General features: G+C 42.8%; 2 protein-coding genes and 11 non-coding genes across 14 annotated transcripts; 2 read left to right on the forward strand and 11 right to left on the reverse strand.

The window, feature by feature from the left end:
• The first annotated feature begins 33 nt into the window (after positions 1-33).
• Positions 34-14,767, forward strand: LOC123062742 (TLC domain-containing protein 2). 2 transcript variants are annotated; one of them, XM_044486388.1, is made up of 4 exons: positions 34-384; positions 1,461-1,738; positions 13,700-14,031; positions 14,587-14,767. In XM_044486388.1, the coding sequence occupies exons 1-3, from the start codon at positions 138-140 to the stop codon at positions 14,000-14,002; spliced, it is 828 nt and encodes a 275-aa protein (XP_044342323.1). In that variant the 5' UTR covers positions 34-137; the 3' UTR covers positions 14,003-14,031; positions 14,587-14,767. The 2 variants fall into 2 exon arrangements, with proteins under 2 accessions (XP_044342323.1, XP_044342322.1); XM_044486387.1 differs by having other exon boundaries at positions 35-384; positions 13,700-14,767.
• On the reverse strand, positions 2,642-2,713 carry TRNAQ-UUG (transfer RNA glutamine (anticodon UUG)). Its single transcript has one exon. It is a non-coding gene; the product is annotated as a tRNA-Gln (tRNA).
• On the reverse strand, positions 4,126-4,197 carry TRNAQ-UUG (transfer RNA glutamine (anticodon UUG)). Its single transcript has one exon. It is a non-coding gene; the product is annotated as a tRNA-Gln (tRNA).
• Positions 5,656-5,727, reverse strand: TRNAQ-UUG (transfer RNA glutamine (anticodon UUG)). Its single transcript has one exon. It is a non-coding gene; the product is annotated as a tRNA-Gln (tRNA).
• On the reverse strand, positions 7,117-7,188 carry TRNAQ-UUG (transfer RNA glutamine (anticodon UUG)). Its single transcript has one exon. It is a non-coding gene; the product is annotated as a tRNA-Gln (tRNA).
• On the reverse strand, positions 8,014-8,085 carry TRNAQ-UUG (transfer RNA glutamine (anticodon UUG)). The gene has a single exon. It is a non-coding gene; the product is annotated as a tRNA-Gln (tRNA).
• Positions 8,996-9,067, reverse strand: TRNAQ-UUG (transfer RNA glutamine (anticodon UUG)). The gene has a single exon. It is a non-coding gene; the product is annotated as a tRNA-Gln (tRNA).
• TRNAQ-UUG (transfer RNA glutamine (anticodon UUG)) lies at positions 10,444-10,515 on the reverse strand. Its single transcript has one exon. It is a non-coding gene; the product is annotated as a tRNA-Gln (tRNA).
• On the reverse strand, positions 11,695-11,766 carry TRNAQ-UUG (transfer RNA glutamine (anticodon UUG)). Its single transcript has one exon. It is a non-coding gene; the product is annotated as a tRNA-Gln (tRNA).
• On the reverse strand, positions 13,300-13,371 carry TRNAQ-UUG (transfer RNA glutamine (anticodon UUG)). Its single transcript has one exon. It is a non-coding gene; the product is annotated as a tRNA-Gln (tRNA).
• Positions 14,768-17,393: 2,626 nt separating the features above from the next.
• Positions 17,394-17,470, reverse strand: TRNAQ-UUG (transfer RNA glutamine (anticodon UUG)). The gene has a single exon. It is a non-coding gene; the product is annotated as a tRNA-Gln (tRNA).
• Positions 17,471-17,527: 57 nt separating this feature from the next.
• TRNAQ-UUG (transfer RNA glutamine (anticodon UUG)) lies at positions 17,528-17,599 on the reverse strand. The gene has a single exon. It is a non-coding gene; the product is annotated as a tRNA-Gln (tRNA).
• An 874-nt stretch (positions 17,600-18,473) lies between these two features.
• Positions 18,474-20,699, forward strand: LOC123062743 (photosystem II 22 kDa protein 1, chloroplastic). The gene is made up of 4 exons (XM_044486389.1): positions 18,474-18,778; positions 18,880-18,993; positions 19,943-20,186; positions 20,277-20,699. The coding sequence occupies exons 1-4, from the start codon at positions 18,566-18,568 to the stop codon at positions 20,519-20,521; spliced, it is 816 nt and encodes a 271-aa protein (XP_044342324.1). The 5' UTR covers positions 18,474-18,565; the 3' UTR covers positions 20,522-20,699.
• The last annotated feature ends 3,700 nt before the right edge of the window (positions 20,700-24,399 follow it).

The following is a 24,399-nucleotide window of genomic DNA, read 5'->3' on the forward strand; positions in this document are numbered from 1 at the left end:
TCGGGTTCTAGGTCCGGAAAGCAACAAGCGGGCGGTCCAATCCAAGCGGCCGACGAAGAGGGGAGGGGGGGACTAGCCGGCTAGCGTGTGGACGGGTGCGGCTCTCGGCTCGCCACGCGGAGACGGCACGAGCCCCGATGCCGCCGCCCCGCCGCGCCGGCGCGGGCGACACGAGCGCCTTCTTCGCGGCGACGCTGGTGCTGTGGGCCGTGTCGGTGGGGTTCGAGATCGGCGCCCGGGGACGCCGCGAGCTGGCCGCCGTGGCCGCCGGCTTCGCCTTCTTCCAGGCCGCCAACACGGCCGTCCGCGCCGCGGTCTCCCGCGACCCGCTCTTCGTCAACACCGCCGTCTCGCTGCTCCACTCCTCCCTCACCTCCGCCTCAGGTCCGCCCCCCCCCCCCCCTCCGAACCCTCGCATTTAGTTCCGTCGCTTTTCCCGTACACGTGCTTCGGGTTAATCGCCTAGTAGAAGAAAGCGTACGCCCAATTGACTTCCAGCGTTGCGCGAATTTGGTGGGGATAGAGAGGGCGCGGCAGATTAATCAGCCGGTAAACCTGTTGATGCTTGATGCAATTTGGCCGGCCCTGAACAAAAGGGGGCACTATGAGCTATGTACTGTTATTGTTAGTATCGTTGGTCACTGTGATACTGCTTACTTGTGCTGTTCAAAATTGTCTCCATTTGAGCTTTGATTGGCTGAAATTGTGCAGGATTTCTAAAAGCCCATATTGCTTGCTACCTTGCTGTTTATAGCATGTTCAGCTTCTAGAGGTTGTGTGGTTTCAGTTTCCAAGTAAATGTGGCAACCATGCAATGGCCTTGCGTGCAAATACTTCCATGTTTTCCATGAAAATTTGCCAACCCTTAAAAAGAATGGTGATGGTATACAGTGTGTTTAGAAGAGTTCACTAGTTAGGCACCAAATATCTCCATTTTGTCTGCTAGTTGGGCGGCAAATCAGCATCTAGTGCCTAAACGCCAATTAGGTGGGCCTAGGAGGGATAAATTGGCTAGCAGGATGGGTGTCACCTAGTATCTGGGGGCCCTCTAGGTGCACTAGGCGGCTGATTTTTAGAACACTACCTTTCTCAAGCATTACTTCGTGTACCACTTCTTTGCACGTACTTATTGCCAGTAAATCCATCGCCCATGTAATTGACAATGCCTAAGCAAAAAAATGATAGAAATGGAAATTTTATGTCGTAGATGGTCCATGTGCCATTGGATTTAGTGGTGCTGTTGTTTCTCTCAAGATAGTTAGGAAGTTGTAGAGCATTCCCTCTGCAGTATGTAAAACTGTTGATCCTTCTTTTAAATGGATGGCTCGTAGGTGTAATGCATATTCTTGAACTATGTCTTTTTTTGGTAAATATTTATCTCTTTAGTTTGTTCCATCGATGCTGTCATATGTTGTTAGGCTTGTTGATCGACTCTATCTCACTCCTATCTCGATTTGCAGTTATCTTTGTTCTATTGTGCCAATGGCGTACCAAAGGCCTTGAGAACATGTTTCAGCATGAAGAATTAGTTGGTAGCAGTTGGATTGGAGCATATTCTGCTCTGTGCTTTTCATGTGGCTACTTTGCTTATGACCAATTGGATATGCTCCGCTACCGGCTGTACAGTGGATGGATTCCTGGGATTCTGATGCATCACCTTATTCTGCTTATTTGCTTTACGCTAGCTCTGTATCGGAATGTGACAATCAACTACCTAATTCTCACTCTTCTATGCGAGGTACATACACATATCTTTTCTCATATTTTCTGGCATTTAATTTTGCTGACAAATTTGGTTTACTTGGTCACTTCAAATAGTTTTTTGTCTTATCATTTGCCATGGGGTTACTATTTACCCAGTTGTTGAGGAATAGGTGTGTACTCCTTAAGAGAGAAATCCTTTCCTTTGCACTTATAAATTGCATTGCACCTAAATTGTCACCAACAGACCATCTTTGTGGCATGTGATGTAAATCAGTACACTAGCATTGCCTTTCCAACTCAGGATTGCGAGCTGCTGTCACAAGCATGACCATAGTTGGTAGATGACCACATTAATAAGTTGTAGCCCAAAATTTATTGCAGTAGACCTTTTGCCAATGATAATACAAAGAGAACGTAGAGAAGACCTTTCACTTTATCAGTACAATTTGGAACAAATGACATGGTAGGCCCATTCAGTATGACCTTGAAGGCTAACTGTTTTGATTGCCCAGCTGGGATTTAAACCACTCGATAGTGGCCATTGCAGTTCCTTCTTCGTGTTCACTAACATTGCTAGAATACAATATTTTGAGTTCTTGCACGGGTTGGCGCATCATGTTGCTAGAATTGAATATTACTGAGGCAATCATGTCTTGTTTTAAGAACACAGTATCAAAATAATTAGTTCAGTTCAGTCTCCACCGTAATCAGTGGGTAGGTGTACATTTGGAGTTACACTTTTCTTTCACTTGTGAGTATTTGTATGGTCTGCATATATTTTACCAAGGAAATACTAATCAGCAAAAATAGGAGTAGCCCTAGAAACACTAATTTCAGCAGAAAAATCGCGAGTAGATATATTTCCTGAATACTAAAACCCGGAAAAAATGCGAGTACATTGTACCATGGGAATACTAAAATGTCAGCTAAAAAAAGTAGGTCTCGCCGGGATTCGAACCCAGGTCGCCAGATTCAAAGTCTGGAGTGCTAACCACTACACTACGAAACCATTTGTTGAGTGTGGTACACTGATGGTTATATTTCTGTCATCTGGCTTACAGCCAAAAGATTTTCCTTTACTTGATGGTTCCTGTTAAATTTCTTTCCCTTTTTTGGATTTACTTCCATTTGCCACTTGGCAGCTACATGTAGCAAGTAATATCCGACAATTTTTTTTTCAATTCATTTTAGCCAAAGGCTCAATTGCATGGGTATGATAATTTTGTCTCATTGAGATGCTATTAGGATTTACTAGGTGTTTAGTGTCTGTTTGGTGTTCTTTCTCTTGTTCTTTGTTACGCTTCAAGGATATATTATGCACTTAAGAACACACAACATATGAGAGGAGATGCATTGGGACAAAAATTGGATAACAAAATGTATAAAGCTTCAACATGATTAGCCAGTGGTGGATTTTCCACAACTTGTTCTATAGCACTTAAAAAATAAGCACATGCCAAAAGTATTGTTACTATTAGCACCATCTTCGTCGTGGTCAGGTCTCCCTTCTTACATGTCTCCGATATGGCGATATCTCACTTCTATGGTCTGTAGTTGTACCCCACCTCTTCCTTCGAGCTCATCACCTGCCCCCATCATCTCATCTTACCGCTCTCTGACTATCCTAGGATTAAATCTGCATTCAACTTGTTCGCCCCCTTCGACAATTTCACAACAGAGGTAATGTCGACTTACCAACTAAGTTGTAGCCCAAACTTTGTGGCAGTAAACCTGTTTGCGGAACGATGATACATAGAGAACATAGAGAAGACATTTCCCTTTATCCTTACATTACAAGTAATGTGGTCAGCATTCAATATGACCTTGAAGGCTAATTGTTTTGATTGTCCATCTTGGCTTTCGACCACTCGTTATTGGCCATTGCAGTTTCTTCGTCATGTCCATGCACATTGTTAGAATACAAGATTTTGAGTTTTTGTATGTTTCTGCATCACATTGCTAGAACAGAATATTAATGAGTCATTGATGTCCCTTTTTAAGAACAAGGGTATAAGCATCTATTGAAACAAGTAGTTCAGTTCAGTCTCGGCCGTAAGCAGTCAGGAAGTGGTACATTTGGTTGCAGCGTCTAATCTGAAGTTAGCAAGTATAGGTAACGTCCCTTTCTTGATAGTGTACTGTAAATTTTGGCGAGGTTATAGTCACACCAATGTAAATCAGAAGGCAGAGATATGTTTCAAGTGTTATTAACCTCTAGTCTGAGTATCTGTACCATGGATGGTCTGGGTACAGTGTACCAGGGAAATACTAAATATCAGCAAAAATATGAGTACATTCTACCCTGGAAACACTAAATGTCAGCTAAAAAATTGCGAGTCAATATTTTTCTCAAATACTAAATGCCACAAAAAGATGTGAGTATATTGTACCATGGAAAACTAAATTGCCAGCTAAAAAAATAGGTCTCGCCTGGATTTGAAACCAGGTCACCAGATTCAAAGTCTGGAGTGCTAACCACTACACTACGAAACCATTTGTTGAGTGTGATCCGCCAATTGTTATATTTGTGTCATTTGGCTTAAGACAAAATATTATCTCTCTAGGCCATGCTTCATGTTAAATTTTCTGTCTTTTTGGACCTGCTACCGGTTGCCACTTGGCAGCTAAATGGAGCAAGGCATATCTGATGAATGACTTACTTACTTACTTACGAAGCCTTTTATCCCAAACAAGTTGGGGTAGGCTAGATATGAAACCCTTTCACGAGGACTTCCCAGGAGGTCACCCATCCTAGTACTACTCTCGCCCAAATGGGTTTCATACCCAAAAGACTGGCTAGTTTTTACGTTGGCTCGCCAAGCCTATCACAACCCTTAGATATGAAACCCTTTCACGAGGACTTCCCAGGAGGTCACCCATCCTAGTACTACTCTCGCTCAAATGGGTTTCATACCTATGGGACTGGCTAGTTTTTACGTTGGCTCGCCAAGCCTATCACAACCCTCTTCCTTTACCCGGGCTTGGGACCGGCTATGCCTAGAAGACATAGGCGGAGTTATCTGATGAATGACTTGTTTTATTTTATTTTTCAATTCATTTTAGCCAAGGGCTCCATTGCGTGAGTACGGTCTTTTGTCTGTTTGGGTTGCTATAAGGGTTTTCTAGGTGTTTGATGTACGATAATTTGGAAAAAGTAATGTGGTTGGTCCATTCATTATGACCTTGAAGGATAATTGTTTGATGGGCCAGCTGTGCTATCAACTACAGTACTCGGTAATGGCCATTGCAGTTGCATCTTCATTTTTCACTCACATTGCTAGATTTTTAGTTATTGTACGGGTCTGCATCACATTGCTAGAATAGAATATTAATGAGTTTCTTTTGCGGGTAAATGAGGTGTTGATGTCCCTTTTTAAGAACAAGGGTATACACATCTATGGAAATAGGTAGTTCGTACATTTGTTGCAGCTACTAATCTGAAGTAAGTAACTATAGGTACTAAATGTGCCTTTTTTGATGATGTACTGTAATTTTTTGGCGAGGTTACAGTCACAGGAATCTAAATCAGAAGACCGAGGTATGTTTCAAGTGTTCTTAGCCTCTAGACCATTGTTTTTAAGGCGGTAAGGCGACCTAAGGCGAGCACCACCCATTCTAGCGCCTAGGCGACGCCTAGGCGCCTAAGGCGGACGCCTAAGCGCCTAAGGCAGGCATATTTGTAAGGCGCTGCCCAGGCGCCTTATCGCCTAAGCGTCCAAGGCAGGACGCCTTAAAAACAATGCTCTAGACTATGAGTATCTGTACCATGGAAGGTCCGGGTACATTGTACTAGGGAAATACTAAATGTTAGCAAAAAGGAGGCACATTCTACCCCGGAAACACTAAATGTCAGCTAAAAGATTGGGAGTCGATATTTTCCCCGAACACTAATATGTCATAAAAGATTGTGAGCACATTCTATGCAAATACTATATTGCAAGCTAAAAAAGTAGGTCTCGCCGGGATTCGAACCCAGGTCGCCAGATTCAAAGTCTGGAGTGCTAACCACTACACTACGAAACCATTTGTTGGGTGTGACCCACTAATGGTTATATTTCTGTCATTTGGCTTACAGACAAAATATTTTCCTTTACTCGATGGTTCCTGTTAAATTTCCTTCTGTTCTTTCGGACTTGCTTGCGTTTGCCACCTTGCAGTTAAATGGAGCAAGGAATATCCAATGATACCTTACTTCTATTTTTATTTTGGTAAGGTTGTAGTCACACCAATGTAAATCAGAAGACATAAGTATGTTTCAAGTGTTATTAGCCTCTAGATTGTGAGTATTAGTATACCATGGTAGGTCTCTATACATTGTACCAGGCAAATACTGAATGTCGACAAAAATAGGAGTACATTCTACCCTGGAAACACTAAATGTCAGCTAAAAGATTGTGAGTCGATATTTTTCCCGAATAGTAAAATGTCATAAAAAATGTGAGTTCATTGTAGCATGGAAATCACCCAGGTTGTCAGATTCAAAGTCTGGAGTTCTAACCACTAAACTACGAAACCATTTATTGGGTGTGACTCACTGATGGTTATATTTCTGTCATTTGCCTAACAGACAAAATATTTTCCTTTACTCGATGGCTTGTGTTAATTTCCTTCCAATTTTCTGTATTTGCTTCCATTTGCAACTTTGGAGCTTAATGGAGCTAGGAATATCTAACAAGTAACTTTTTTTAGAACTCATTTTAGCCAAGGGCTTCATTGCGTGGGTACCATAATTTTGTCTCATTGAGCTGCCATTAGGATTTACTAGGTGTTTGAGGTACGATAACTTGGAACAAGTAATATGGTCGCTCCATTCAGTATGACCTTGAAGGATAATTGTTTTGATTGCCAGTTGTGCTTTCAACCACTCGCTAGTGGCCATTGCAGTTCTTTCATGTTCACTCACATTGCTAGAATACGATATTTTGAGTTCTTGTATGGGTCTGCATCACATTGCTAGAATAGAATATCAATGAGGCATTAGTGTCCCTTTTTAAGAATAAGGGTAGACGCATCTATGGAAATGGGTAGTTCAGTTCACTCTCCACAGTAAGCACTGGGGAGGGGGTACGTTTGGTTGCAGATACTAATCTGAAGTTAGTAACTATAGGTACTGAATGTGCCTTTTTTGATGGTGTACTGTAAATTTTGGTGAGGTTATAGTCATACCAATCTAAATCAGAAGATCCAAGTGTTCTTAGCCCCTAGACTGTAAGTACCTGTACCATGGAAGGTCTTTGTACATTGTACTAGGGAAATACTAAATGTCAGCAAAAATAGGAGTACATTCTACCCTGGAAACGCTAAATGTCAGCTAAAAGATTGCGATTTGATATTTTTCCCGAATACTAAAATGTCATAAAAAAAGATGACTTCATTGTAGCATGGAAATACTAAAATGCCAGCCAAAAAGGTAGGTCTCGCCGGGATTCGAACCCAGGTCGCCAGATTCAAAGTCTGGAGTGCTAACCACTACACTACGAAACCATTTGTTGAGTGTGACCCAATGATGCTTATATTTCTGTCATTTGGCTTGCAGACAAAATAGTTTCTTTTACTCGATAGTTCCTGTTAAACTTTCTTCTGTTTTTTTGGACTTGCTTGCTTTTGCCACCTTGCAGCTAAATGGAGCAAAGAATATCCAATGATTATGTTATTTTATTTTATTTTTTGAAATCATTTTAGCCATGTGCTCCATTGCGTGGGTAGAATATTTTTTTCTCATTGACCTGTATTAGGATCTAAGAGTTGTTTTAGGTACGATAATTTGGAACAGGTAATTTGGTCGCTCTATTCAGTATGACCTTGAAGGATAATTGTTTTGATTGGCCAGCTTGCTTTTTACCACTAGCCAGTGGCCGTTGCAGTTCCTTTTCAAGTTCACTCACATTGGTAGAATACAATATTTTGAGTTCTTGTTCAGTCTCTGCCGTAAGCAGCGGGGAAGGGGTTCCTTTGGTTGCAATGACTAATCTGAAGTCAGTAACTATAGGTACTGAATGTTCCTTTCTTGATTGTGGCCGTAAATTTTGGTAAGGTTATAGTCACACGAATGTAAATCAGAAGACAGAGGTATGTTTCAAGTGTTTAGCCTCTAGATTGCGAGTATTAGTAGTTTAGTACCATGGTAGGTCTGGGTACATTGTACCAGGGAAATACTGAATGTCAGCAGAAATTGGAGTGCATTCTACCCTAGAAACACTAAATGTCAGCTAAAAGATTGTGAGTCGATATTTTTCCTGAATACTAAAATGTCATAAAAAAGGTGAGTTCATTGTAGCATGGAAATACTAAAATGCCAGCCAAAAAATTAGGTCTCGCCGGGATTTGAACCCAGGTCGCCAGATTCAAAGTCTGGAGTGCTAACCACTACACTACGAAACCATTTGTTGGCTGTGATCCACTGATGGTTATATTTCTGTCATTTGCCTTACAGACAATATTTTTCTTTACTCGACGGTTTGTGTTAAATTTCCTTCCCTTTTTTCGGACTTGCTTCCATGTGCAACTTTGGAGCTTAATGGAGCTAGGAATATCCGACAAATACCCTTTTTTAAATTCATCTTAGCCAAAGGCTTCACTGCATGGTTACCATAATTTTGTCTCATTGAGCTGCTATTAGGATTTACTAGGTGTTTGAGGTGCGTTAATTTGGAACAAGTAATATGGTCGCTCCATTCTGTATGACCTTGAAGGATAATTGTATTGATTGGCCAGCTGCGCTTTCAACCACTTGCTAGTGGTTATTGCAGTTACTTCTTCATGTTCACTCACATTGCTAGAATACGATATTTTGAGTTCTTGTACTGCATCACATTGCTAGAATAGATTATTGGTGAGGCATTGATATCCCATTTTGAAAACAAGGGCATACGCATCTATGGAATTAAGTCTGTTCAGTCTCCGCCGTAAACAGTGGGTAATGGGCATCTTTGGGCTTTGGTTGCAGCGACTAATCTCAAGTTAGTAACTATAGGTACTGAATGTGCCTTTCTTGATAGTGTAGTGTAAATCTTGGCAAGGTTGTAGTCACACTAATGTAAATCATAAGACAGAGGTATGCTCAAGTGTTATTAGCTTCTAGACTGAGTATTTGTACCGTGGAAGGTCTGGGTACAATGTACTAGGAAATACTAAATATCAGCAAAAAGGGGTACATTCTACCCTGGAAGCACTAAATGTCATCTAAAAAATTGTGATTCGATATTTTTCAGGACTACTATATGTCATCAAAATAAAATAAAATTATGAGCTCATTGTACTATGGAAATACTATAATGTCAAATAAAAAAGTAGGTCTCGCTGGGATTCGAACCCAGGTCGCCAGATTCAAAGTCTGGAGTGCTAACCACTACACTACGAAACCATTTGTTGAGTGACATCCTCAGCTGGTTATATTTCTGTCATTTGGCTTACAGACAAACTACTTTCCTTTACTTGATTGTCCCTGTTAAATCCTTTCGTTGGATTTGCTTCCGTTTGCCACTTGGCAGCTAAATGGAGTGATGAATGTCCAAAGAATACTTCTTATCCATTCATTTTACCCAAAGGCTCCATTGCGTGGGTACGATAATTTTCTCTCGTTGAGCTGCTATCAAGACTTACTAGGTGTTTGGTGTTTTTTCTCTTCTTCTTCATTAAGCTTCAAAAGTATATATTATGCACTTTCAGCATACATCGTATGAGAGGAAATGCATTGCTACAACCATTGGATAACAAAATCTATCTAGCTTCAACATGATTAGCCAGTAGTGGCAAATAAACACATGGCAAAAACATTGTTATTATTAACGCCAACCTCCTGGTGGTCGAGTCGCCCTTCTTACAGGTCTGTGATATCTCAGTTCTGTGGATCAGTAGTTGTAACCATACCCCCCCCCCCCCCCCCCCCCCCGGGCACCTCTTCCTTCGAGCCTATCGCCGGCCCGCTATCATATCATCTTTACCGCTCTCTAACAATCCTAGGACCGAATCTGCGGTCAACTTGTCCACCCCCTTTGACAATGTCCCGACGGAGTTCATCCGTCTTAGCAACTAAGCTGTAGCCCAAACTTTACAGTAAACCTGTTGCCAGAATGATGATATGACTAGAACGTAGAGAGAACATTTAACTTTATCCTTACAGTTTGGAACAAGTAATGTGGTTGGTCCATTCAGTATGGCCTTGAAGGTTAATTGTTTTGATTGTCCAGCTGGGCTTTTAACCGCTCGCTAGTGGTCATTGCAGTTCCTTCTTCATGCTCACACACATTGCTCGAATGCAAGGTTTTGAGTTCTTTAATGTGTCTGCATCACTTTGCTAGAATAGAATATTAATGAGACGTTGATGTCCCATTTTAAGAACAAGGGTATAAGCATCTATTGAAATAAGTAGTTTTGTTCAGTCTCCACCTTAAGTGGTGGGGAATGGGTACATTTGGCTGAGTTAGTAACTATATGTACTAAATGTGCCTTTCTGGATAGTATACTGTAAATTTTGGTGAGGTTATAGGCACAGCAATGTAAAACAGAAGACAGTGGTAAGTTTCAAGTCTTATTAGCCTCTAGACTGTGATGGAAGGTCTGGGTACATTGTACCAGGGAAATACTAAATGTCAGCAAAAATAGGAGTACATTCTACCCTGGAAGCACTAAATGTCATCTACAAAATTGGGAGTCGATATTTTCCTGACTACATGTCATCTTTTAAAAAAAAAGTGAGCACATAGCACCATGGAAATACTAAAATATCAGCTAAAAAACAGGTCTCGCTGGGATTTGAACCCAGGTCGCCAGATTCAAAGTCTGGAGTGCTAACCACTACACTACGAAACCATTTGTTGAGTGTGATCCGCTGATGGTTATATTTCTGTCATTTGGCTTACAGACAAAATATTTTCCGTTATTCCATTGTTCCTTCTAAATTTCCTTACATTTGTTTTGGACTTGCTTCAGTTTGCCATTTGGCAGCTAAATGGAGCAAGGAATATCTGACGAATACTTTTTCTTTTGAATTGATTTTCGCCAAAGGCTCCATTGTGTGGGTATGATAATTTTGTCTCATTGGGTTGCTATTACAATTTACTGCGTGTTTTGAGTGTTTGTTTTGTGTTTTTCTCTTCTTCATTAAGCTTCAAGAATATTTATGCACTTAACAACACACATCATATGAGAGGAGATGCATTGGGACAACCATTGGATAATTTCTTTTATCTAGCTTCAACATGCTTAGCTAGTAGTGGATTTCAACCACTTGTTCTATGGCATCTTAAAAAATGAGCACATGGCAAAGACATTCTTACTTATTAGCACCAACCTCGTCGTGGCAGGCCCACCCTTCTTACACGTCTCCGATGTCTCACTTCTTTTGATCAGTAGTTGTAACCGTGCCTCCATACGAAGAGAACGTAGATAAGACATTTCACTTTATCCCTACAATTTGGAACAAGTATTACAGTCGGTCCATTCAGTCAGTATGACCTTCAAGGTTAATTGTTTTGATTACCCAGCTGGGCTTTCAATCGCTCGCTAGTGGCCATTGCAGTTTGTTCTTCATGTTGACTCACATTGCTAGAACACAATTTATTTTTTCTGGTATGGGTCTGCATCACTGATAGAATATAATATTAATGAGACATTAATGTCCCGTTTTAAGAACAAGGGTATAAGCATCTACGGAATTATGTAGGTCAGTCTTCAACTTAAGCAGTGAGGAAGGGATACATTTGGTTGCAGCGATCTGAAGTTGGTATCTATAGGTACTGAATGTGCCTTTTTTGGTAGTGTACTATAAATATTGGTAAGGTTATAGTCACACCAATGTAAATTACTAGAGTTATGTTCAAGTGTTATCAGCCTCTATTATTTGTACCATGGAAGGTCTGGGTACACTGGGAAATACTGAATGTCAGCATAAATAGGAGTACATTGTATTGTACCCTGGAAACACTAGATGTCAACTAAAAATTTGAGTACACTGTACTATGGAAATACTATATTGTTAGATAAAAAAGTAGGTCTCGCCGGGATTCGAACCCAGGTCGCCAGATTCAAAGTCTGGAGTGCTAACCACTACACTACGAAACCATTTGTTAAGTTGATCCACTGATGATTATTATATTTCTGTCATTTGGCTTACAGACAAAATATTTTCCTTTACTCGATTGTCCCTGTTAAATTTCCATCTGTTTTCTTGGACTTGCTTTAGTTTGCCACTTGGCAGCTAAAGTGAGCAAGGAATATCCAACGAATGTCTTATTTTATTTTAGTTTTTCAATTCATTTAGCCAAATGCTCTATTGCGTGGTACAATAATTTTGTCTCATTGAGGTGCTATTCAGATTTACGAAGTGTTGAGTGTTTTTTTGGTGTTTTTCCCTCTCTTTATTAAGCTTCAAGAATATACATTGTGCACTTAACAACACACAATATTTGAGAGCAGATGCATTGGGTCAACCATTGGATAACAAAATGTATCTAATTTCAATATGGTTAGCCAGTAGTGGATTTTCCAGCACTAGTTCTATTTCACCTTACAAAATAAACGCACGACCTAAACATTGTAACTTATCAGCACCACCCTCGCCGTGGCCGGTCTCTGATATCTCACTTCTGTGGATCAGTTGTAACCATAGTCCCCCTTCGACAATGTCATGACAGAGGTAATACTCTCTTAGCGACTAAGTTGTAGCCAAACTTTACTGCAGTAAACCTGTTGCTTGAATGATGATACAAATAGAACGCAGATAAGACAATTCACTTTATCCTTACAATTTGGAATATGGTTGGTCCATTCAGTATGACCTTGAAGGTTAATTGTTTTGATTGCTCAGCTGATCTTCCAACCACTCGCTAGTGGCCATTGCAGTTCCTTCTTCATGTTCATGCACATTGCTAGAATACATGATTTGAGTTCTTTAACATGTCTGCATCACATCGCCAGATTGGAATATTAATGAGGCATTGATATCCCATTTTAGAAACAAGGGTACATCTATCGAACTAACTAGGTCAGTTGAGTCTTCACAGTAAGCAGTGTGGAAGGGGTACATTTGGTTGCAGCGAATGTGCCTTTCTTGATCGTGTCTGTAAATTTTGGTAAGGTTATAGTCACACCAAGGTAGATCAGAGGACAGCGGTATCTTCAAGTTTACCATGGAAGGTTATTAGCCTCTAGACTGAGAGTAGTTGTACCATGGAAGGTTATTAGCCTCTAGACTGAGAGCAGTTGTACCATGGAAGGTTATTAGCCTCTAGACTGAGAGTAGTTGTACCATGGAAGGTTAGTAGCCTCCAGACTGAGAGTAATTGTACCATGGAAGGTTAGTAGCCTCCAGACTGAGAGTAATTGTACCATGGAAGGTTAGTAACCTCCAGAGTGCGAGTAGTTGTACCATGGAAGGTTATTAGCCTCTAGACTGTGAGTAGTTGTACCATGGAAGGTTTGGGTACCAGGGAAACACTAAATCTCAGCAAAAAATAAGAGTACATTGTACCCTGGAAACACTAAATGCCAGCTAAAAATTTGTGAGTCGATATTTTATCCAATACTAAACGGTCAGCCCAAAAAAGAAGTGAGTAGATTGTACCATGGAAATACCAATATGTCAAATAAAAAAATAGGTCTCGCCGGGATTCGAACCCAGGTCGCCAGATTCAAAGTCTGGAGTGCTAACCACTACACTACGAAACCATTTGTTGAGTGTGGTCCACTGATGGTTATATTTATGTCATTTGTCTTACAGACATAATGTTGATGGTTCCTGTTAAATTTCCTTCCGTTTGTCAATTGTACAGGTCTGCATCACGTTGCTTGAATATGAATACAATATTAATGAGGCATTAATGTCCCTATTTAAGAACAAGGGCATAACCATCTAGTATCATAATAACTAGTTCAGTTCAGTCTCCACCATAAGCAGGCCGTGTGGAAGGGGTACATTTGGTTGCAGCGATTAATCTTAAGTTAGAATATTGGTACGCAGCAATGGCAGATAGATTGACGAACTTTATGACTGCAGATGCACTCCATATTCTTGCACGTAAGGAAATTGAGGAGAATGGCTGGATTCCGTGATTTCAACAGAAAACTGGTGAAACTGGAATGGGTACTCAACTGGACTACCTTTGTGACAGCAAGGGTGATCTGCCACATATTGATCACATACAGACTGATCACCGACGCACACAAGTTTGATAAGGGCATTGAGCTGCCACTAGCTCTTTCTGGTATGGCGGGAATGAATGTGCTCAATGTATCTTTAGGGCTTGATCTATTTAAAGCATTTGCGCGAGAGAGAAATCAGCAGACGCATCAGGACTGAATGTTCTTGGCAGTGTAGTGTAAATTTTGGTAAGGTTATAGTCACACCAATGTAAATCAGAAGACAGAGGTATGTTCTAAGTGTTGTTAGCCTCTAGACTGTGGTGACAACCCATATATGTAACCTGTTATGTATGATGAATTTGTCTCGCCGAAAGATTCTCTGGCTACGCCAGCATTAGTGGAATTACATCATGACTTACATAGACAACCCGACCTGGATCCACCATTTGCACAGATTTTTTAAAGTAGAAAGCAAAGGAAGTGTTTGTATTGTTTAGCCCTTCACCTAATGTACTAACAGATGCTTAGGCGACTTTTTTGCAAGCCTTAATTTCTTTTTGGCTTACTGTTTCTATTTAATGTTTCATTGTGAATGTTATTTGTGCATGGTTTTTGATACTTATTCTTCAACACATTTCTTTCACTTGTGAGTTTTGTAGCACGGGAGGTATGTACCTTGTAGCAGGGAATGAATGTGCTCAATGTATCTTTAGGGCTTGATCTATTTAAAGCATTTGCGCGAGAGAGAAATCAGCAGACGCATCAGGACTGAATGTTCTTGGCAGTGTAGTGTAAATTTTGGTAAGGTTATAGTCACACCAATGTAAATCAGAAGACAGAGGTATGTTCTAAGTGTTGTTAGCCTCTAGACTGTGGTGACAACCCATATATGTAACCTGTTATGTATGATGAATTTGTCTCGCCGAAAGATTCTCTGGCTACGCCAGCATTAGTGGAATTACATCATGACTTACATAGACAACCCGACCTGGATCCACCATTTGCACAGATTTTTTAAAGTAGAAAGCAAAGGAAGTGTTTGTATTGTTTAGCCCTTCACCTAATGTACTAACAGATGCTTAGGCGACTTTTTTGCAAGCCTTAATTTCTTTTTGGCTTACTGTTTCTATTTAATGTTTCATTGTGAATGTTATTTGTGCATGGTTTTTGATACTTATTCTTCAACACATTTCTTTCACTTGTGAGTTTTGTAGCACGGGAGGTATGTGCCTTGTAGCAGGGAATGAATGTGCTCAATGTATCTTTAGGGCTTGATCTATTTAAAGCATTTGCGCGAGAGAGAAATCAGCAGACGCATCAGGACTGAATGTTCTTGGCAGTGTAGTGTAAATTTTGGTAAGGTTATAGTCACACCAATGTAAATCAGAAGACAGAGGTATGTTCTAAGTGTTGTTAGCCTCTAGACTGTGGTGACAACCCATATATGTAACCTGTTATGTATGATGAATTTGTCTCGCCGAAAGATTCTCTGGCTACGCCAGCATTAGTGGAATTACATCATGACTTACATAGACAACCCGACCTGGATCCACCATTTGCACAGATTTTTTAAAGTAGAAAGCAAAGGAAGTGTTTGTATTGTTTAGCCCTTCACCTAATGTACTAACAGATGCTTAGGCGACTTTTTTGCAAGCCTTAATTTCTTTTTGGCTTACTGTTTCTATTTAATGTTTCATTGTGAATGTTATTTGTGCATGGTTTTTGATACTTATTCTTCAACACATTTCTTTCACTTGTGAGTTTTGTAGCACGGGAGGTATGTACCTTGTAGCAGGGAATGAATGTGCTCAATGTATCTTTAGGGCTTGATCTATTTAAAGCATTTGCGCGAGAGAGAAATCAGCAGACGCATCAGGACTGAATGTTCTTGGCAGTGTAGTGTAAATTTGGTAAGGTTATAGTCACACCAATGTAAATCAGAAGACAGAGGTATGTTCTAAGTGTTGTTAGCCTCTAGACTGTGGTGACAACCCATATATGTAACCTGTTATGTATGATGAATTTGTCTCGCCGAAAGATTCTCTGGCTACGCCAGCATTAGTGGAATTACATCATGACTTACATAGACAACCCGACCTGGATCCACCATTTGCACAGATTTTTTAAAGTAGAAAGCAAAGGAAGTGTTTGTATTGTTTAGCCCTTCACCTAATGTACTAACAGATGCTTAGGCGACTTTTTTGCAAGCCTTAATTTCTTTTTGGCTTACTGTTTCTATTTAATGTTTCATTGTGAATGTTATTTGTGCATGGTTTTTGATACTTATTCTTCAACACATTTCTTTCACTTGTGAGTTTTGTAGCACGGGAGGTATGTACCTTGTAGCAGGGAATGAATGTGCTCAATGTATCTTTAGGGCTTGATCTATTTAAAGCATTTGCGCGAGAGAGAAATCAGCAGACGCATCAGGACTGAATGTTCTTGGCAGTGTAGTGTAAATTTTGGTAAGGTTATAGTCACACCAATGTAAATCAGAAGACAGAGGTATGTTCTAAGTGTTGTTAGCCTCTAGACTGTGGTGACAACCCATATATGTAACCTGTTATGTATGATGAATTTGTCTCGCCGAAAGATTCTCTGGCTACGCCAGCATTAGTGGAATTACATCATGACTTACATAGACAACCCGACCTGGATCCACCATTTGCACAGATTTTTTAAAGTAGAAAGCAAAGGAAGTGTTTGTATTGTTTAGCCCTTCACCTAATGTACTAACAGATGCTTAGGCGACTTTTTTGCAAGCCTTAATTTCTTTTTGGCTTACTGTTTCTATTTAATGTTTCATTGTGAATGTTATTTGTGCATGGTTTTTGATACTTATTCTTCAACACATTTCTTTCACTTGTGAGTTTTGTAGCACGGGAGGTATGTACCTTGTAGCAGGGAATGAATGTGCTCAATGTATCTTTAGGGCTTGATCTATTTAAAGCATTTGCGCGAGAGAGAAATCAGCAGACGCATCAGGACTGAATGTTCTTGGCAGTGTAGTGTAAATTTTGGTAAGGTTATAGTCACACCAATGTAAATCAGAAGACAGAGGTATGTTCTAAGTGTTGTTAGCCTCTAGACTGTGGTGACAACCCATATATGTAACCTGTTATGTATGATGAATTTGTCTCGCCGAAAGATTCTCTGGCTACGCCAGCATTAGTGGAATTACATCATGACTTACATAGACAACCCGACCTGGATCCACCATTTGCACAGATTTTTTAAAGTAGAAAGCAAAGGAAGTGTTTGTATTGTTTAGCCCTTCACCTAATGTACTAACAGATGCTTAGGCGACTTTTTTGCAAGCCTTAATTTCTTTTGGCTTACTGTTTCTATTTAATGTTTCATTGTGAATGTTATTTGTGCATGGTTTTTGATACTTATTCTTCAACACATTTCTTTCACTTGTGAGTTTTGTAGCACGGGAGGTATGTGCCTTGTAGCAGGGAAAAAAGCGTGAGTACACAGTACCATGTAGATACCAAATGTCAGGAAAAAAAAAAGAGTCTGAGTACATTGTAAACTGAAAATACTAATCTCTAACAAATATGAGTACATTGTAAATGGCTAATGTTAGTTTTAAACTAAAAAAATGAAGGTCTCGCCGGGATTCGAACCCAGGTCGCCAGATTCAAAGTCTGGAGTGCTAACCACTACACTACGAAAAATGACTGCTGTCACTGGTAATTATATTTGTCTTAGTTATGCTAGATGTTACACAAAAAAAAGTAGGTCTCGCCGGGATTCGAACCCAGGTCGCCAGATTCAAAGTCTGGAGTGCTAACCACTACACTACGAAACCATTTGTTGAGTTTTTTCGCTGGTAACTCTATTCATCTTATAGACCGAGCATTTTCCTTTTACGTTTGGGTTAAATTTCCTTTCTGGTTTTTTTTTGGACTTGCTTTCGTTTGCCACTTGGCAGCTAATTGGAGCAGGGTATATCCGACGATTATAGCTTCCTTTGTTTTCCTTGTTCATACCAGCGTTTTCGCAAAAGACTCCATTGCCATCATCTACCATTCTCCGGCTATCCTCCTAGGACCGAAGCGGCCCCCAATTTGTCCGCCCCCTTCGATATTGCCACGACGGAGGTGAAATGCCAGCATCGTCTTCGTCACTAATCTGTGGCTGAGGTCATGCCACAATGGGAGAATGTCACCGCTGTGGCGAAGAGGCGGAGTAGACGAGTTCGTCGGACCTCACGCGAATCTACACCAAGATTCGGAGGCCAGAAATCCAGTTTACTAATTTCCACAAAAAGAATTTACTAGTTGTGCGACGGATGGCACTGCCGATACCAGAAACGCCAGCCATGCCACTCACAGTCCACTTCGCTAGACTCCAAACGCAGTACAGTACAAATTACAATGTACCAGTGGCCTCGCACGCGTGGCACCGCGGCAGCCTGGCCCTGCAGCACTTTTCAGTGAGGCGAGCGTACTACCAACTCCGTCGGCTCCCGGGCCGTTGTTCGATCGCACAAACCGTATCAGCTTAACGAGAGGGCTGTCCACGTGTGCATCGCCCCGGCCATTGGCCGGATTCGGGGAAACGTGGTCTCCCCGCTGCCCTTCGCGCACCCTATCCTCGCCCCGCCCGCTCGCCAATCACGCGCCCCCGCAGCGCCACACGTAGGCGCCACCCCGTGCCGTGCGATCTCATAAAATGTGGCCGCGCGGCCGCAGAGCAAAGTCCCCCAAGATACAGCACCCTCACAGCCACAGACGACGCGCGAAGCGATATCACGAGTGAGAGTCTAGGGGCCATGGCACAGTCGATGCTCATGTCCGGCGTCAACGGCGTGGCCTCCGGCAGGAGCCTGCTGCAGGCGGCGCGGCCGTCGTCGGCGTCCACGCCCTTCTCGCGGCTCGCGCTCTCCTCGTCGTCCTCGGCGGCGTACTACAAGCACATGCCGTCCCTCTCCGTCCGGACCATGGCCCTGTTCGGCAAGAAGACCAAGGCCGCGCCGGCCAAGAAGGTTCGAGCCTAGCTACCTGATATCTTGTTCACCAATGCAGGTCTGCCTCTGCTTGTTTATCTGACGCTGGATGGCCTTGTGTTTTGGTTATATGTATATAGGTCGCTGCCCCCAAGCCCAAGACGGAGGACGGCATCTTCGGCACGTCCGGCGGGATCGGTTTCACCAAGGAGAACGAGCTCTTCGTCGGCCGTGTTGCCATGATTGGCTTCGCCGTGAGTGCTCCTGCGGCATGCACGTTTTTGTTGTTGCTTTTCTTTTATGTGTGGATCATTCCAAGCGTAGAATAACAACAGAACTAGCTGCTGAACAAACAACAGAACTAGTTGATGGTTTTATACTATTCAGTTCAAAGTTCAAACTCAAACATATAGTCAAGAAGAGAAACTAGAAACCGAGGGCAAATTTACCAAAAGCTTACACAATCGCTCAAAAAGAAATTCCCATGTGAATTAATAGGACGGAAGGGAAAAAGCTTAGGTTTTTTTAGGATAATATATAACGGTGCAGGCTACTTACAAATATGTGGATTTGCTATATAGTGTGGAATTTAAACTACTCTAGTATATTTCCAATCATCAAAATAATAAATAGTTTAAAAAAACTTTGGCAAATTTCAGTGATTTTCTGTAATTTGTTCAAAGGAAGTTATAGTGTGTTTCTGTAAATTGTATGAGAAAATTACTAGTTCCTCCCAACCATATTACTTGTCACAGCTTTAGTACAACTATGGAAGTAGCTTAATTCTTTTAGGGAAACTTTACTGGCTTAGTTAACTAAAGAATTATACATAATTTATAATATGTTTTCTTAATTATTTAAATTTTTATTTTTTTCCTAAATTTTCATAAAACAAAATCGTAATGCAAATTTACTCTAAAGATTATACTACTCTATAGAATGAGAAGGGTTTAGAATAGGACTGAGACTCAAGAGAATTGTTTCTTTTTTGCGGTAACTCAAGAGAAGAACACTAAACTTCAGAATAGTATTTTGCTATGCTGCATCGAAATTATGTTTAGACGGCAGTGTACATTGCACTACTAGTGAAGCAAAACAAACTTCTCTTACGAAGGGAACAGTCAAAATGAACTTCTTACAAAGTGAACGGTCAGGATGAACTTCTGAGCGCCTGATGATAACTGTTTTTACTGTTGATATCAGGCATCGATCTTGGGAGAGGCCATCACCGGCAAGGGCATCCTGTCCCAGCTGAACCTTGAGACCGGCATCCCGATCTACGAGGCGGAGCCCCTCCTCCTCTTCTTCATCCTCTTCACCCTCCTCGGCGCCATCGGCGCGCTCGGAGACCGCGGCAGGTTCGTCGACGAGCAGCCCACCGGCCTCGACAAGGCCGTCATCGCCCCCGGCAAAGGCTTCCGCTCCGCCCTCGGCCTCAGCGAGGGAGGTACGTAGCAGTTAGCTAGATCGATTTCCATGGCGTCTTCGCGCCTCTACGACATGCATGTCTGATGATTTTGTACGATGCATGCTGCAGGGCCGCTGTTCGGGTTCACCAAGTCGAACGAGCTGTTCGTGGGGCGGCTGGCGCAGCTGGGGATCGCCTTCTCCATCATCGGGGAGATTATCACGGGCAAGGGCGCGCTGGCGCAGCTCAACATCGAGACCGGGGTGCCCATCAGCGAGATCGAGCCACTCGTGCTCTTCAACGTCGTCTTCTTCTTCATCGCCGCCATCAACCCCGGCACCGGCAAGTTCATCAGCGGCGAGGAGGACGACTAGAGATCACGCGCGAATGCTTTTTGGCCATTAATTGTACGTCCGTCCGTCCGTGCTTTGCTTGTTTGTTGTGTACGTGAGACCTTGGGGTGTACTTAGGTGTAAGAAAGAAGTTGGTCGTTGCCTTATGAAAAACAAGAGCTAGCAGCTAATTTGCCATGCATGCCGACAGTTGCGGATCTATCGTCTCGGATTCTTGATCGTTCCCTTCTACCTTAATGAAGCGTACAGTAAAATTCTTGAAATGAAAAACAAAAGGCACGACTATATGCAAGCCGCCTCGAAAAAATCGTGCAAGTCGATTTTGCCCAGCCGCTCGATTGAAATCCTCCGGCTGGGCACCCTTCCTCCTCCGGCCTCTCCTCTTCTTTCTCCTCCAACAACTCGCCTCCATGTGTTACCTCTCGCTATGACCTCGCGTTGTCCCCGCCTCCAGCGAAGTCATTGTCTAATCCGAGCGGGAATAAAAAAAATAATGGCACCCCCACCCGCACCTGTCACGCCCTCGCCTCGTCTCCACCTGCCACGTCATGTCCGACGCCAGCTTGTTCCTAGCTCGGCCTCAGAGCTCCACTCTGCCTCCCTTCCTTCTTCATGAAAATCGACTTACACCAATGCGATTTTCAGGAACCTTATGAATAGCAGATGAAAAAAAAATCAGTTGTGAACTACAAAAGGCACCTTGACCTATCTTTTTTTCTTGAAGTGATGGAGTATTTTCAGAGACAGACAAATAACGGTCCATGGCAACCTTTGTGCTTACCAATGATGTCGCATGCCATCGTGAGAAGGATAACAGAAACAACCATCTTTCCAGTACTAGAATCACACAATCGCCATTGGTTTTGCTAGTCACAATAGTCATCCGTCTCGAAATACAGGATCAATTTTATTGTTCAAAACACACGGCGAGGGACACGCTGCATGCTTCTCTAGCCCACATCTAAGATTATCACCAGCCATTATCGAGGAAGGTACTCACTCTCGTGCACAGCACCACCACCGCATGGAACCAAAGCATCGGATGGTCATTAACTTCTAAACGGTCCACCAGATCAAATGAGCAACATGCTAAAACCTACACTCATTATTCATTGGTATCGTAGCAAGCACCGTCAAAACAAAGGCAGAGCGGGAAGGACTTATTCCAACCTAAGAACACTGCATTCCACCACCCCTTCGCCATCCTCCCCAAGATAGTGTAACACAAAAGCATTACCATTTCCTCGCTTTGCCACTGTGGATCTATGCAAGGTACACACACCAACAAAGGTTATGAGGGCCTTTTCGGACCACCACAAGGTTGTGGATATCAAAATGTAACAAAAAACCCAATGAAAAACCATATCAAACCTAAGTTATCGATTATTTTGTTTCTCGTTACCAACATGGTATGGGAATCACTAAGCATTTAATAGATTTTTCTTGGAGCTGTACATCCACACAAGTAAATATTGTTATGTCTTCCTGCAGTTCGTGTTCCATCATTGTGCATGTAAACAAGGATCAGTAGAAAGTGGTTATGGTATTGATCAGATAAGTATAATTTGATTTTTGTTGGTGTTTGCTGATCGATACAAACATATTTAGTCATCAAATATGCAAAAGTAAAATAAAATATTATTGCCTCATCTTTAGCGTCAACTTTGATTATTGTGGTAAGTGTAGAAACCATCCCAAAATAATTTGTACTCCCTCCGATTTATATTATTTGTCGCTCAAACGGATGTATCTAATTTCGCAAAAAAAAAAACGGATGTATCTAGCCTGTGGGTTTTCAACCTATGAACTCCATTTTTTTTCCGGAGCTTACCATTTGATTTTGTTGAGGAGTAAAAAATTTGACAAACTTATAACGGCACGACACAGTGCAACAAATGTCAAATACATATGGGCTTTATGTGGGCCTTCTTTTGGACCAAGGTGGGCTTTCACTTGTGCACTAGGCAGACTCACTAAAGCCCAACTAACTTATGTCACGGTGTCTGCCATCTTCTTCCAATATGCTGCTTCTTTTTATCATTCGAGGTTGAAAGAAGTCTATTTTTCAACCTCAAATGTGTCTCAATGGACAAATACCATAAAAATGGATGTATCTAAAACTAAAATACATCTAGATACATTCATTCCCCCGACAAGTATTTCCGGACGGAAAGAGTACATTTTTAACCCTGAAATCTTTGAAACCGGATAAATTTGCCCCTTGAGCAGTTTTGTAATGATTTAGGTGGTTTTGGGAGATGGCGTCATCTTCCTCCTCTCCCTCTCTCCTGCATGTCATTCATCCGACACCATGGACGCCGATGCTTGCCACCGAGCTGCTACAGTGCCGCCTCGGGCCTATATAGCTCGCCCCCGAGTGCCCTAGCCCATCTATCCCCTGCCCCTCCCCTCCTCTTTGCCTCTCATAGAACGAACTGCACGCCCCGCGCGCGCCCGTGCTGCGGACACCACCGCCGCCGTCGCCACGCACAAGGCCACCGGCTACCTTGAGCCACGCCGCCAAGTCACAAAGCTTCACCGCGCCTCCCTTGTTTATTCTGCAAAAGCGACTGCACCTAGTTGCCCTAAATTACAGCCTGCAGTCCTCTTCACCGTGTTCGGCATGCCTCTGTCGTGGCAAAATCCCTAGCTCCGACGAGCTCGGGCGCCTCTGTCGTGTTCCTCGAGCTACCTCCGGTGTTCCTGATGGCTGACGCTCCCGGCGCCTCCTGACACTGAGCTCCCTCCTCCGTGATGCGGTGCTCCGGTAGCCACCGCAGCCGTCCTCCCTGACCTGTCGCGTGGTGCAGGGTGAGATCCTCTCTCATTGCAGCGAGAGCTCCCAGCCTAGTCGTCGGCGCCGCGCGCGATAATAGTAGAGGCGGAATACCTGTACTCCTCCCTCTTGCTCTTCTCCGACCAGAGCACGTCGTGTTGGGGAACGTAGTAATTTCAAAAAAATTCCTACGCACACGCAAGATCATGGTGATGCATAGCAACGAGAGGAGAGAGTGTTGTCTACGTACCCTCGTAGACCAGCAACGGAAGCGTTGACACAACATAGAGGAAGTAGTCATACGTCTTACCAATCCGACCGATCCAAGTACCGAACGTATGGCACCTCCGAGTTCTGCACATGTTCAACTCGGTGACGTCCCTCGAGCTCCGATCCAGCCGAGTGTTGAGGGAGAGTTTTGTCAGCACGACGACGTGATGACGGTGATGATGTTCTACCGACACAGGGCTTCGCCTAAGCACCGCTACGATATGACCGAGGTGGAATATGGTGGAAGGGGGCACAGCACACGGCTAAGGAACGATCATGAAGATCAACTTGTGTGTCATGGGGTGCCCCCTTGCCCCCGTATATAAAGGAGGGAGAGGGGGAGGTGCGGTCGGCCCTAGGGGTGCGCCTGGAGAAGTCCTAATCCCACCGGGAGTAGGACTCCCCCCTCTTGCCTTGTTGAAGAAGGAAAGGGGAAGGGGGAAAGAGGAAAGGGGGGCGCCGCACCCCCCTTCCTTGTCCTATTCGGACTAGGGGGAGGGGGCGCGCGGCCTGCCCTGGCCGGCCCTCCTCTTCTCCCTTAGGGCCCATGTAGGCCCATTAACCCCCGAGGGGGGGGGGTCCGGTAACCCCCCGGTGCTCCGGTAAAATCCCGATTTCACCCAGAACGTTTCCGATATCCAAATATAGGCTTCCAATATATCAATCTTTATGTCTCGACCATTTCGAGACTCCTCGTCATGTCCGTGATCATATCCGGGACTCCGAACAACCTTTGGTACATCAAAACACAAAAACCCTAATAACGATCGTCACCGAACTTTAAGCGTGCGGACCCTACGGGTTCGAGAACTATGTAGACATGACCGAGACACGTCTCCGGTCAATAACCAAT

This window comes from Triticum aestivum, chromosome 3A (genome assembly GCF_018294505.1).
Source record: "Triticum aestivum cultivar Chinese Spring chromosome 3A, IWGSC CS RefSeq v2.1, whole genome shotgun sequence".
In the NCBI taxonomy this organism is placed as follows: domain Eukaryota; kingdom Viridiplantae; phylum Streptophyta; class Magnoliopsida; order Poales; family Poaceae; genus Triticum; species Triticum aestivum.